The sequence below is a fragment of the Bombina bombina genome, chromosome 4, assembly GCF_027579735.1.
Source record: "Bombina bombina isolate aBomBom1 chromosome 4, aBomBom1.pri, whole genome shotgun sequence".
NCBI classification, from domain to species: domain Eukaryota; kingdom Metazoa; phylum Chordata; class Amphibia; order Anura; family Bombinatoridae; genus Bombina; species Bombina bombina.
Window position 1 is genome coordinate 823899817 of NC_069502.1, and position 12338 is coordinate 823912154.

The 12338-nt window shown below is 39.7% G+C and overlaps 1 protein-coding gene across 1 annotated transcript in view; it reads right to left on the bottom strand.

Moving 5' to 3' along the window:
* Nucleotides 1-12338, bottom strand: part of LOC128657130 (gastrula zinc finger protein XlCGF26.1-like) — a 180846-nt gene that overhangs the window by 150445 nt on the left and 18063 nt on the right. The window contains exon 5 of the mRNA XM_053711375.1: nucleotides 2629-2715. Coding sequence (XP_053567350.1) covers nucleotides 2629-2715 — 87 coding nt within the window. The remainder of the gene's footprint in view (nucleotides 1-2628; nucleotides 2716-12338) is intronic.

A 12338-nucleotide genomic window follows, 5' to 3' on the forward strand; every position in this document is an offset into this window, starting at 1 on the left:
TGAGAGAGAAGGGAAGAGAGGGCATGTGTGTGTATCATTTACATGAAGCAGAGGGTGAGAGAGAAGGAAGAGAGGGCATGTGTGTATCATTTACATGAAGCAGAAGGTGAGAGAGAAGGAAGAGAGGGCATGAGTGTGTGTATCATTTACATGAAGCAGAGTGTGAGAGAGAAGGAAGAGAGGGCATGTGTGTGTATCATTTACATGAAGCAGAGGATGAGAGAGAAGGAAGAGAGTTCATGTGTGTATATCATTTACATGAAGCAGAGGATGAAAGAGAAGGAAGAGAGGGCATGTGTGTGTGTATCATTTTACATGAAGCAGAGGGTGAGAGAGAGGGGAAGAGAGGGCATGTGTGTGTATCATTTACATGAAGCAGAGGGTGAGAGAGAAGGGAAGAAAGGGCATGTGTGTGTACCATTTACATGAAGCAGAGGATGAAAGAGAAGGAAGAGAGGGCATGTGTGTGTGTATAATTTACATGAAGCAGAGGATGAAAGAGAAGGAAGAGAGGGCATGTGTGTGTGTATAATTTACATGAAGCAGAGGGTGAGAGAGAAGGAAGAGAGGGAATGTGTGTGTATCATAGGGTGAGAGAGAGAAGGGAAGAGAGGGCATGCGTGTGTATCATTTACATGAAGCAGAGGGTGAGAGAGAAGGAAGAGAGGGCATGTGTGTGTGTATCATTTACATGAAGCAGAGGGTGAGAGAGAAGGAAGAGAGGGCATGTGTGTGTGTATCATTTACATGAAGCAGAGGGTGAGAGAGAAGGGAAGAGAGGGCATGTGTGTGTATCATTTACATGAAGCAGAGGGTGAGAGAGAAGGAAGAGAGGGCATGTGTGTGTATCATTTACATGAAGCAGAGGGTGAGAGAGAAGGAAGAGAGGGCATGTGTGTGTATCGTTTACATGAAGCAGAGGGTGAGAGAGAAGGAAGAGAGGGCATGTGTGTGTGTGTCATTTACATGAAGCAGAGGGTGAGAGAGAAGGGAAGAGAGGGCATGTGTGTGTGTATCATTTACATGAAGCAGAGGGTGAAAGAGAAGGGAAGAGAGGGCATGTGTGTGTATCATTTACATGAAGCAGAGGGTGAGAGAGAAGGAAGAGAGGGCATGTGTGTGTATCATTTACATGAAGCAGAGGGTGAGAGAGAAGGAAGAGAGGGCATGTGTGTGTGTATCATTTACATGAAGCAGAGGGTGAGAGAGAAGGAAGAGAGGGCATGTGTGTGTGTATCATTTACATGAAGCAGAGGGTGAGAGAGAAGGGAAGAGAGGGCATGTGTGTGTATCATTTACATGAAGCAGAGGGTGAGAGAGAGAAGGAAGAGAGGGCATGTGTGTGTATCATTTACATAAAGCAGAGGATGAGAGAGAAGGAAGAGAGGGCATGTGTGTGTATCGTTTACATGAAGCAGAGGATGAGAGAGAAGGGAAGAGAGGGCATGTGTGTGTATCATTTACATGAAGCAGAGGGTGAAAGAGAAGGGAAGAGAGGGCATGTGTGTGTATCATTTACATGAAGCAGAGGGTGAGAGAGAAGGGAAGAGAGGGCATGTGTGTGTATCATTTACATGAAGCAGAGGGTGAGAGAGAAGGAAGAGAGGGCATGTGTGTGTATCATTTACATGAAGCAGAGGGTGAGAGAGAAGGAAGAGAGGGCATGTGTGTGTATCATTTACATGAAGCAGAGGGTGAGAGAGATGGGAACAGAGAGCATGTGTGTGTATCATTTACATGAAGCAGAGGGTGAGAGAGAAGGAAGAGAGGGCATGTGTGTGTATCATTTACATGAAGCAGAGGGTGAGAGAGAAGGAAGAGAGGGCATGTGTGTGTATCATTTACATGAAGCAGAGGGTGAGAGAGAAGGAAGAGAGGGCATGTGTGTGTACCATTTACATGAAGCAGAGGGTGAGAGAGAAGGGAAGAGAGGGCATGTGTGTGTGTATCATTTACATGAATCAGAGGGTGAGTGAGAAGGGAAGAGAGGGCATGTGTGTGTACCATTTACATGAATCAGAGGGTGAGAGAGAAGGGAAGAGAGGGCATGTGTGTGTATCATTTACATGAAGCAGAGGGTGAGAGAGAAGGGAAGAGAGGGCATGTGTGTGTGTATCATTTACATGAATCAGAGGGTGAGAGAGAAGGAAAGAGAGGGCATGTGTGTGTACCATTTACATGAATCAGAGGGTGAGAGAGAAGGGAAGAGAGGGCATGTGTGTGTATCATTTACATGAAGCAGAGGATAAGAGAGAAGGGAAGAGAGGGCATGTGTGTGTATCATTTACATGAATCAGAGGGTGAGAGAGAAGGGAAGAGAGGACATGTGTGTGTACCATTTACATGAATCAGAGGGTGAGAGAGAAGGGAAGAGAGGGCATGTGTGTGTATCATTTACATGAAGCAGAGGATAAGAGAGAAGGGAAGAGAGAGCATGTGTGTGTATCATTTACATGAAGCAGAGGGTGAGAGAGAAGGGGGCAGAGGGCGTGTCTATGTACTATTCATATGAAGCAGAGAGTGAGAAAGAATAGAGAATATATGTATGTAATATTTGCATGAAGCAGTGTGAGATAATTTCAGAATCTGAGTTTTCTAACTGTGAAGCTTATACCATAGATCACTCACTTGCAGAGATATCTGATGGCTGAATATTCTGTACAAGGTCTCCATGTGATCCTGGGTCTAAAATTGCATCACTGTGACCTGTTAGTTCTAATAAAGAATAAAGTTTCCTTAGGTAATCATGAAACACTGTACAATGTATTTTTATTTTTTTAAAGATGATCTGTTATTGGATAAACCTACTTTATTGGTCAGCCTATGCACATCACAAAGTAAGAATGCGGCATGCATTGCTGCTAGTGTGCTGCATAAATAAGTTTTTGCCTCTAATAATAATAATAATAATAATAATAACAATAATAAATAATTGCATTAATATCCATTACCGTGAGCTCGCGTTAGTAATTTGCGATTATAAAATTAACCAGAGATCAGATCTCTGTTTAATTTTACAAATGTCAACCAAAAGCCTTAAAAATATAGGCCTAGATTTGGAGTTTTGTCGGTAACGACCCGAAAAACTAACGCCGGCTTTTTTCTGGCCGCACCATAAAAATAACTCTGGTATCGAGAGTCCACATAAAGGCTGCGTTAGGCTCCAAAAAAGGAGCGTAGAGCATTTTTAACGCAGCTTCAACTCTCGATACCAGAGTTGCTTACGGACGCGGCCAGCCTCAAAAACGTGCTCGTGCACGATTCCCCCATAGGAAACAATGGGGCTGTTTGAGCTGAAAAAAAACCAAACACCTGCAAAAAAGCCGCGTTCAGCTCCTAACGCAGCCCCATTGTTTGCTATGCGGTAACCCTTCCGACGTCTGCACTTAACACTCTAACATGTACCCCGAGTCTAAACACCCCTAACCTTACACTTATTAACCCCTAATCTGCCGCCCCCGCTATCGCTGACCCCTGCATATTATTTTTAACCCCTAATCTGCCGCTCCGTAAACCGACGCTACTTACATTATCCCTATGTACCCCTAATCTGCTGCCCTAACATCGCCGACCCCTATATTATATTTATTAACCCCTAATCTGCCCCCCACAACGTCGCCTCCACCTGCCTACACTTATTAACCCCTAATCTGCCGAGCGGACCTGAGCGCTACTATAATAAAGTTATTAACCCCTAATCCGCCTCACTAACCCTATCATAAATAGTATTAACCCCTAATCTGCCCTCCCTAACATCGCCGACACCTAACTTCAATTATTAACCCCTAATCTGCCGACCGAATCTCGCCGCTATTCTAATAAATGTATTAACCCCTAAAGCTAAGTCTAACCCTAATACTAACACCCCCCTAAGTTAAATATAATTTAAATCTAACGAAATTAATTAACTCTTATTAAATAAATTATTCCTATTTAAAGCTAAATACTTACCTGTAAAATAAATCCTAATATAGCTACAATATAAATTATAATTATATTATAGCTATTTTAGGATTTATATTTATTTTACAGGTAACTTTGTATTTATTTTAACCAGGTACAATAGCTATTAAATAGTTAAGAACTATTTAATAGCTAAAATAGTTAAAATAATTACAAATTTACCTGTAAAAGAAATCCTAACCTAAGTTACAATTAAACCTAACACTACACTATCAATAAATTAATTAAATAAAATACCTACAATTACCTACAATTAACCTAACACTACACTATCAATACATTAATTAAATACAATTGCTACAAATAAATACAATTAAATAAACTAGCTAAAGTACAAAAAATAAAAAAGAACTAAGTTACAAAAAATAAAAAAATATTTACAAACATAAGAAAAATATTACAACAATTTTAAACTAATTACACCTACTCTAAGCCCCCTAATAAAATAACAAAGCCCCCCAAAATAAAAAAATGCCCTACCCTATTCTAAATTACTAAAGTTCAAAGCTCTTTTACCTTACCAGCCCTGAACAGGGCCCTTTGCGGGGCATGCCCCAAGAAATACAGCTCTTTTGCCTGTAAAAAAAAACATACAATACCCAAGCCCCCCAACATTACAACCCACCACCCACATACCCCTAATCTAACCCAAACCCCCCTTAAATAAACCTAACACTAAGCCCCTGAAGATCATCCTACCTTGTCTTCACCATACCAGGTTCACCGATCGGTCCAGAAGAGCTCCTCCGATGTCCTGATCCAAGCCCAAGCGGGGGGCTGAAGAGGTCCATGATCCGGCTGAAGTCTTCATCCAAGCGGGGCAGAAGAGTTCTTCCATCCGATTGAAGTCTTCATCCAAGCGGCATCCATCCGGAGCGAAGCGGCAGCATCCTGAAGACCTCCACCGCGGAACATCCATCCTGGCCGACGACTGAACGACGAATGACGGTTCCTTTAAATGACGTCATCCAAGATGGCGTCCCTCGAATTCCGATTGGCTGATAGGATTCTATCAGCCAATCGGAATTAAGGTAGGAATATTCTGATTGGCTGATGGAATCAGCCAATCAGAATCAAGTTCAATCCGATTGGCTGATCCAATCAGCCAATCAGATTGAGCTTGCATTCTATTGGCTGATCGGAACAGCCAATAGAATGCGAGCTCAATCTGATTGGCTGATCGGATCAGCCAATCGGATTGAACTTGATTCTGATTGGCTGATTCCATCAGCCAATCAGAATATTCCTACCTTAATTCCGATTGGCTGATAGAATCCTATCAGCCAATCGGAATTCGAGGGACGCCATCTTGGATGACGTCATTTAAAGGAACCGTCATTCGTCGTTCAGTCGTCGGCCAGGATGGATGTTCCGCGGTGGAGGTCTTCAGGATGCTGCCGCTTCGCTCCGGATGGATGCCGCTTGGATGAAGACTTCAATTGGATGGAAGAACTCTTCTGCCCCGCTTGGATGAAGACTTCAGCCGGATCATGGACCTCTTCAGCCCCCCGCTTGGGCTTGGATCAGGACATCGGAGGAGCTCTTCTGGACCGATCGGTGAACCTGGTATGGTGAAGACAAGGTAGGATGATCTTCAGGGGCTTAGTGTTAGGTTTATTTAAGGGGGGTTTGGGTTAGATTAGGGGTATGTGGGTGGTGGGTTGTAATGTTGGGGGGCTTGGGTATTGTATGTTTTTTTTTACAGGCAAAAGAGCTGTATTTCTTGGGGCATGCCCCGCAAAGGGCCCTGTTCAGGGCTGGTAAGGTAAAAGAGCTTTGAACTTTAGTAATTTAGAATAGGGTAGGGCATTTTTTTATTTTGGGGGGCTTTGTTATTTTATTAGGGGGCTTAGAGTAGGTGTAATTAGTTTAAAATTGTTGTAATATTTTTCTTATGTTTGTAAATATTTTTTTATTTTTTGTAACTTAGTTCTTTTTTATTTTTTGTACTTTAGCTAGTTTATTTAACTGTATTTATTTGTAGCAATTGTATTTAATTAATTTATTGATAGTGTAGTGTTAGGTTAATTGTAGGTAATTGTAGGTAGTTTATTTAATTAATTTATTGATAGTCTAGTGTTAGGTTTATTTGTAACTTAGGTTAGGATTTCTTTTATAGGTAAATTTGTAATTATTTTAACTATTTTAGCTATTAAATAGTTCTTAACTATTTAATAGCTATTGTACCTGGTTAAAATATATACAAAGTTACCTGTAAAATAAATATAAATCCTAAAATAGCTATAATATAATTATAATTTATATTGTAGCTATATTAGGATTTATTTTACAGGTAAGTATTTAGCTTTAAATAGGAATAATTTATTCAATAAGAGTTAATTAATTTCGTTAGATTTAAATTATATTTAACTTAGGGGGGTGTTAGTATTAGGGTTAGACTTAGCTTTAGGGGTTAATACATTTATTAGAATAGCGGCGAGATTCGGTCGGCAGATTAGGGGTTAATAATTGAAGTTAGGTGTCGGCGATGTTAGGGAGGGCAGATTAGGGGTTAATACTATTTATGATAGGGTTAGTGAGGCGGATTAGGGGTTAATAACTTTATTATAGTAGCGCTCAGGTCCGCTCGGCAGATTAGGGGTTAATAAGTGTAGGCAGGTGGAGGCGACGTTGAGGGGGGCAGATTAGGGGTTAATAAATATAATATAGGGGTCGGCGGAGTTAGGGGCAGCAGATTAGGGTTACATAAGGATAACGTAGGTGGCGGCGCTTTGCGGTCGGCAGATTAGGGGTTAATAAGTGTAGGCAGGTGGAGGCGACGTTGAGGGGGGCAGATTAGGGGTTAATAAATATAATATAGGGGTCGGCGGAGTTAGGGGCAGCAGATTAGGGGTACATAAGTATAACGTAGGTGGCGGTCGGCAGATTAGGGGTTAAAAAATTTTTTTCGAGTGTCTGCGATGTGGGGGGACCTCGGTTTAGGGGTACATAGGTAGTTTATGGGTGTTAGTGTACTTTAGAGCACAGTAGTTAAGAGCTTTATAAACCGGCGTTAGCCAGAAAGCTCTTAACTACTGACTTTTTTCCTGCGGCTGGAGTTTTGTCGTTAGATGTCTAACGCTCACTTCAGAAACGACTCTAAATACCGGAGTTAGAAAAATCCCATTGAAAAGATAGGATACGCAATTTACGTAAGGGGATCTGCGGTATGGAAAAGTCGCGGCTGGAAAGTGAGCGTTAGACCCTATTTTGAGTGACTCCAAATACCGGCGGTAGCCTAAAACCAGCGTTAGGAGCCTCTAACGCTGGTTTTCACGGCTAACGCCAAACTCTAAATCTAGGCCATAGTGTAATACACTTTATTAAAAAATAAAGAAAGTAGCAACTGCAGTTTTTGGGGTCTAAATTTGGCGGCGATAGGGTGTTAGAAAGAAAAAAAAAAACGGCACTGAAAAGCCCCTTTACATTGCAGTCTATGGGAATTGTGTGTTCCTTGTAAATATATATGCATATGCTTATGTGTAGATCCCAGAGGCAGAACTTTTTTTTTTATTTTCTGCAATGAGATTTTATTAGTGAAAACATTTCTGCAGTGTCTCACTACACACACACACATATATATATATATATATATATATATATATATATATACACACACACATACATACATACATACACAAACACATATACATCTGTTGGATCATGCAATAGAACACAATTTCATGACTAAAGAATTAACAGAATATCTATATGTGGAAGAGCCAACCACCCCATATTTTCGCATTGCACCAAAGATACATAAGGGACTTAAAAATCCCCCTGGACGACCCATTGTAGCCAGCAATGGGTCTTTGTGCGAAAGATTAGGTGGTTGGCTCGACCACATCCTCCAACCAATTATGGTGGCCCTCCCTGGGTATATTAAGGACAGTACACACTTGCTCACACAGATTACAGATCTTACTTGGAGTGATTCCTATGTATGGACCACTATTGACGTGACTGCCCTATACTCGAATATCCCCCATTCAAAAGGATTAGAAGCCATTGACTTTATGCTACATAGATACTCAGATTATAACCATGAATTTATAACATTTATTGTTCAGGTAACTGAGTTCCTTCTGAAACATAATTTTTTCATTTTTCAGGGTACCCATTACTTGCAAAGACGAGGCACGGCGATGGGGGCAAAATTTGCCCCAGCCTTTGCCAATATTTATATGGGGTGGTTAGAGTTTAATATGATCTTTTCAGACTCATTTCCATATAAAACTAATATCATACTTTATGGCCGTTATATAGACGACATTATTGTCATTTGGGAGACTAGTGAAAGTTGTAATGTAAATACAATACTGAGAGCTGATTCTTGCCATCTCGACCATCTCAAGAGAGGCATACCTAAGGCCCAATACTTACGCCTTAGGAGAAATTGTACAGAAGTGACAGAATACTGCTCCCAGGCTAGAGAATTGACAAATAGACTGACAGATAGGGGCTACCAAAGAAATTTACTATTACATATAGAAAAACAAGTAGCAACCCTAGATAGACAAGACTTACTTCAAGGGAGGAATAATCTAGATAGGACCAAGATATTTAACAAGACTGTACTGCCTAGTCAAAATCTTTTGTTTGTTACACAATTTAGTAAACAATATAATCAGATTTGTAGTATAGTCAAGAATAACTTGACCATCCTAAAAGGTGATGAGGCTTTAAAAGATATCCTAACATCTGGAGTTAAGTGCATAGCACGTAAAGCCCCTACCATAAGAGAAATAACTAGTAAGCAGTTCACTGAAAAAGTAACAGTAGGTTCTAATTGGTTAAGCCTAAAATCAGTATGTTTTAAATGTGGCCATGTACCATGTAAAGGGTGCACGAGCATAACTGTGACTAACACTTTTTCTTCACATGTGACGAATCAAACATTTCATATTAGGGACAGGATTGACTGTAACTCCCAATATGTGGTTTATCTAGTTAATTGCTTATTTTGTTCTTGCCAATATGTAGGCATAACTACTCGCCCACTGAAAGATAGGATTCGTGAGCACCTGTGCTCTTTGGATGAAAAAGAGCCCAGAACACCTGTAGCTAAACACTTCAGACTACATGGTATAGGTCCCAAATATGTCTCATTTATAGGCATTGATCTAATCAAAAAACATCCCAGAGGGGGAGATAGGGAAAAAAGTCTAAGGAAAAAATAAGTCTTTTGGATTGTAAAATTACATTCAAGAGCACCAGAGGGCATCAACAAGAGGATGGATGTTGACCTATTTGTTGAATAGCCCCTTGCTGCCCAGTTATCTAATTCTTACAAAATCCTTATTTTGACTTGTCAAAAAAGTGAGTCTCTACTTAAGTTTGTCTCTATCTGTTCCCTAGCTAATTAATATGGCTAAACCAATATAGTCCCTTAGTTCCCCAATTTGTTCAAAGTAAAATCAAAATTTATTTGAAAATTAATATAGTAAAATTGCTAATTGCTGTAGTAAAACTCCTCATTTGAAATTAGATCTTTTTCTTTCTTTTTTAATAATATCTATAGATATATTTTTATTTATTTAGGTTTATCAATATTATTTAATGTTTATTTTTTATTTGCTTTATATATATATGACATGATATACCAAAAAACAAATATTGTTTTTTTTAAAAATATTTTTTCCTTTTTTCATCTTTCTTTTTTACAAGAGATAGTTACTTGGTTAAGACTGGATTCATATTCAGCGATCTAATTTCCACATACCTGATACTTGGAAACAAAATATATATTTATATTTCTATTATTTTTAAGGTTCTTAACCAGTACTTTGTGTCCTATCTCGACCCATAAGTATTATTCACATTTAGATTCCTATCTTTATATGATATGTTATGGTTGTATTTATGAATTGTATTTTCTTTACAATTGAAAAAATTGTTTTTGAATATATCACGATATATGTTTATATGCACTATTACCATTGCAGACTTCTATATATGAAGTCTTAGAACTTAATTGTTTACACATGTATATATCTATAAGAAAAAGAATGAGTGGTTGGCTTGTTTACAGCAAACAATCTTATCTCATATTACAGGTGTAACCGTTATCCTATTCATCTAATGATACCTGGATTGGTTGCTTTGCTGTATATAAGTCTATGCACACCTTGAACACATCACCTCTGATGAAGCGCATGTGCGCATGCGCGAAACGCGTCAGGTGTTAATGTCCTGGCTTCACCTCTGTACCTGCACTCTGCCAATAAACTGGTTTTGAACTGACCTTGGATGTAGCTTCGGCCTCTATGTTGCCCTCCTTTGGGGATTTCTTGCTTCTTTTTATATATATATATATATATATATATATATATATATATATATATATACACACACACACATATATATATATATACACAGACACACACACACATATACACTTAATATACACACAAACACATACATACACACATTTATTAAAGAAAGAAAAAAATCTGGCTCCTAAAAGTATTTTGGTTGGCTCCTAGACTTAAAATAAATTTGTTAAGCCCTGACGTACCTTTTCTGCAATGTGCTAGTACCACACTGGAGTTCAGGAAGGGGGAGGAAATTGACACACACGCACATACACACAGATACAGAAACACACACACATATACATACACACATAGAGATACATACACACACACACACACGCAGATACAAATACACACACTAACAGAGATACACACACAGATAAATACACACACACACAGATACATACACACTAGGGCTGCACGATATGGGCAAAAATGAAAATCGTGATTTTGTACCCAAAAAAATTGCGATTGCGATTTAACAGCAAATTTCTTAAAAATGACTAAAACACTCTCACATGAAACATTACTGCTGCTAACACAGGGTCGTGATCTATATAGCGCTTGTGCTGAAACCCTGCTGATGCCTACGTATCCCATATGTACCAAAAATACACATCCCAAAAATACCCGCGCTGTACCTGTGGCCTTGTGCTCCATCTGACACCTACATATCCCAAAAGCACAAGCGATAAAAACGAAATAGCTCAATAGTCTCTGTGGTGAGATCCTGCTGAAGCCTACATACCCCAGAATTACTAGCGATAGGAACTACATACCCCATTAGTCTCTGCAAGTCTGCCGTGAAATCCTGCCAAAGCCTACGTATCCCAGAATTACTAGCGATAGAAACTACATACCCCATTAGTCTCTGCGGTGAAATCCTGCCCAAGCCTATCCCGCTGCAGCACACAGGAAACCGAGGGAAGAGAAGGGCACGCAGGTAGAGGATCACTCTGCTGAGCTGCCTGGGGTGTGATGTCACTGTCAGGCAGCTTTCCATTCTGGGACACTGCATTGTCCCGAAATGAAGGTGCCCGGGACTGACCTTTACACCGCTAGATCGTCATGACGTGATGTCCCCCCAGGCCTTGCCCCCATAAAAACCGTGGACTCTCGCGGTTTTTAAATCGCGGCGGTTAATCGTGGTTTAAAACCGCATATGTGGTTAATCGCCCAGCCCTAAAACACACACACAGATACATACACACACACATACATACACACACACAGAGACACATACACACAAATACAGATACATACACACATATACACACACACACAGAGCTACACACACAGAGATACAAACTAAAATTAAAAAAAAAACTCTAAAATTACAGAAAAAAAATAAACATAATTATCAAAAATTAAAAAATTAAACCTAATCCCTATGAAAATAAAAAAGCCCCCCAAAAAAATAAAAACAATCCCTAAACCAAACTACCAATAGCTCTTAAAAGGGCCTTTTGTAGGGCATTGCGCTAAGTTAAACAGCTCTTTTACATTTAAAAATTACTAAATCCCTCCTAACAGTAAGAAAAACCCCACCCACCAAACCCCCAAAAATAAAAAAAAACTAACAATAAAAATAAATAATTAAACTACCCATTGCCCCTTAAGGGGCTTTTATATGGGCATTGCACTTAAAAAGGCTTTCAGCTCTTTTACTGCCCATTAAATCCCTATTCTTAAAAAAAAATAAAAAATAAAAAATCCTAACGCTAAGCCCCAATTAGGTACTCACCGTTCCTGAAGTCCGGCGGAGGTCTTCTTCCAGACGGCTCCATCATCTTCTATCTTCATCCGGAGCGAAGGCAGCGCAGATCGGAGGTGCAGAACTGGCTTCCCCAATGCGTGGATCCTAAGCGGCGGTCCTCAACGGCGGTGGTCCTCAGTGGCGTGGAGGCTCCTCTTCATGCAATCGTCCGTAGCACACTGAAGATTGAATTCAAGGTACTCCATATTTATTGGGGTACCTTGCATTCCTATTGGCTGAAATTTTGAAATCAGCCAATAGGATGAGAGCTACTGAAATCGTATTGGCTGATTTGAACAAATAAT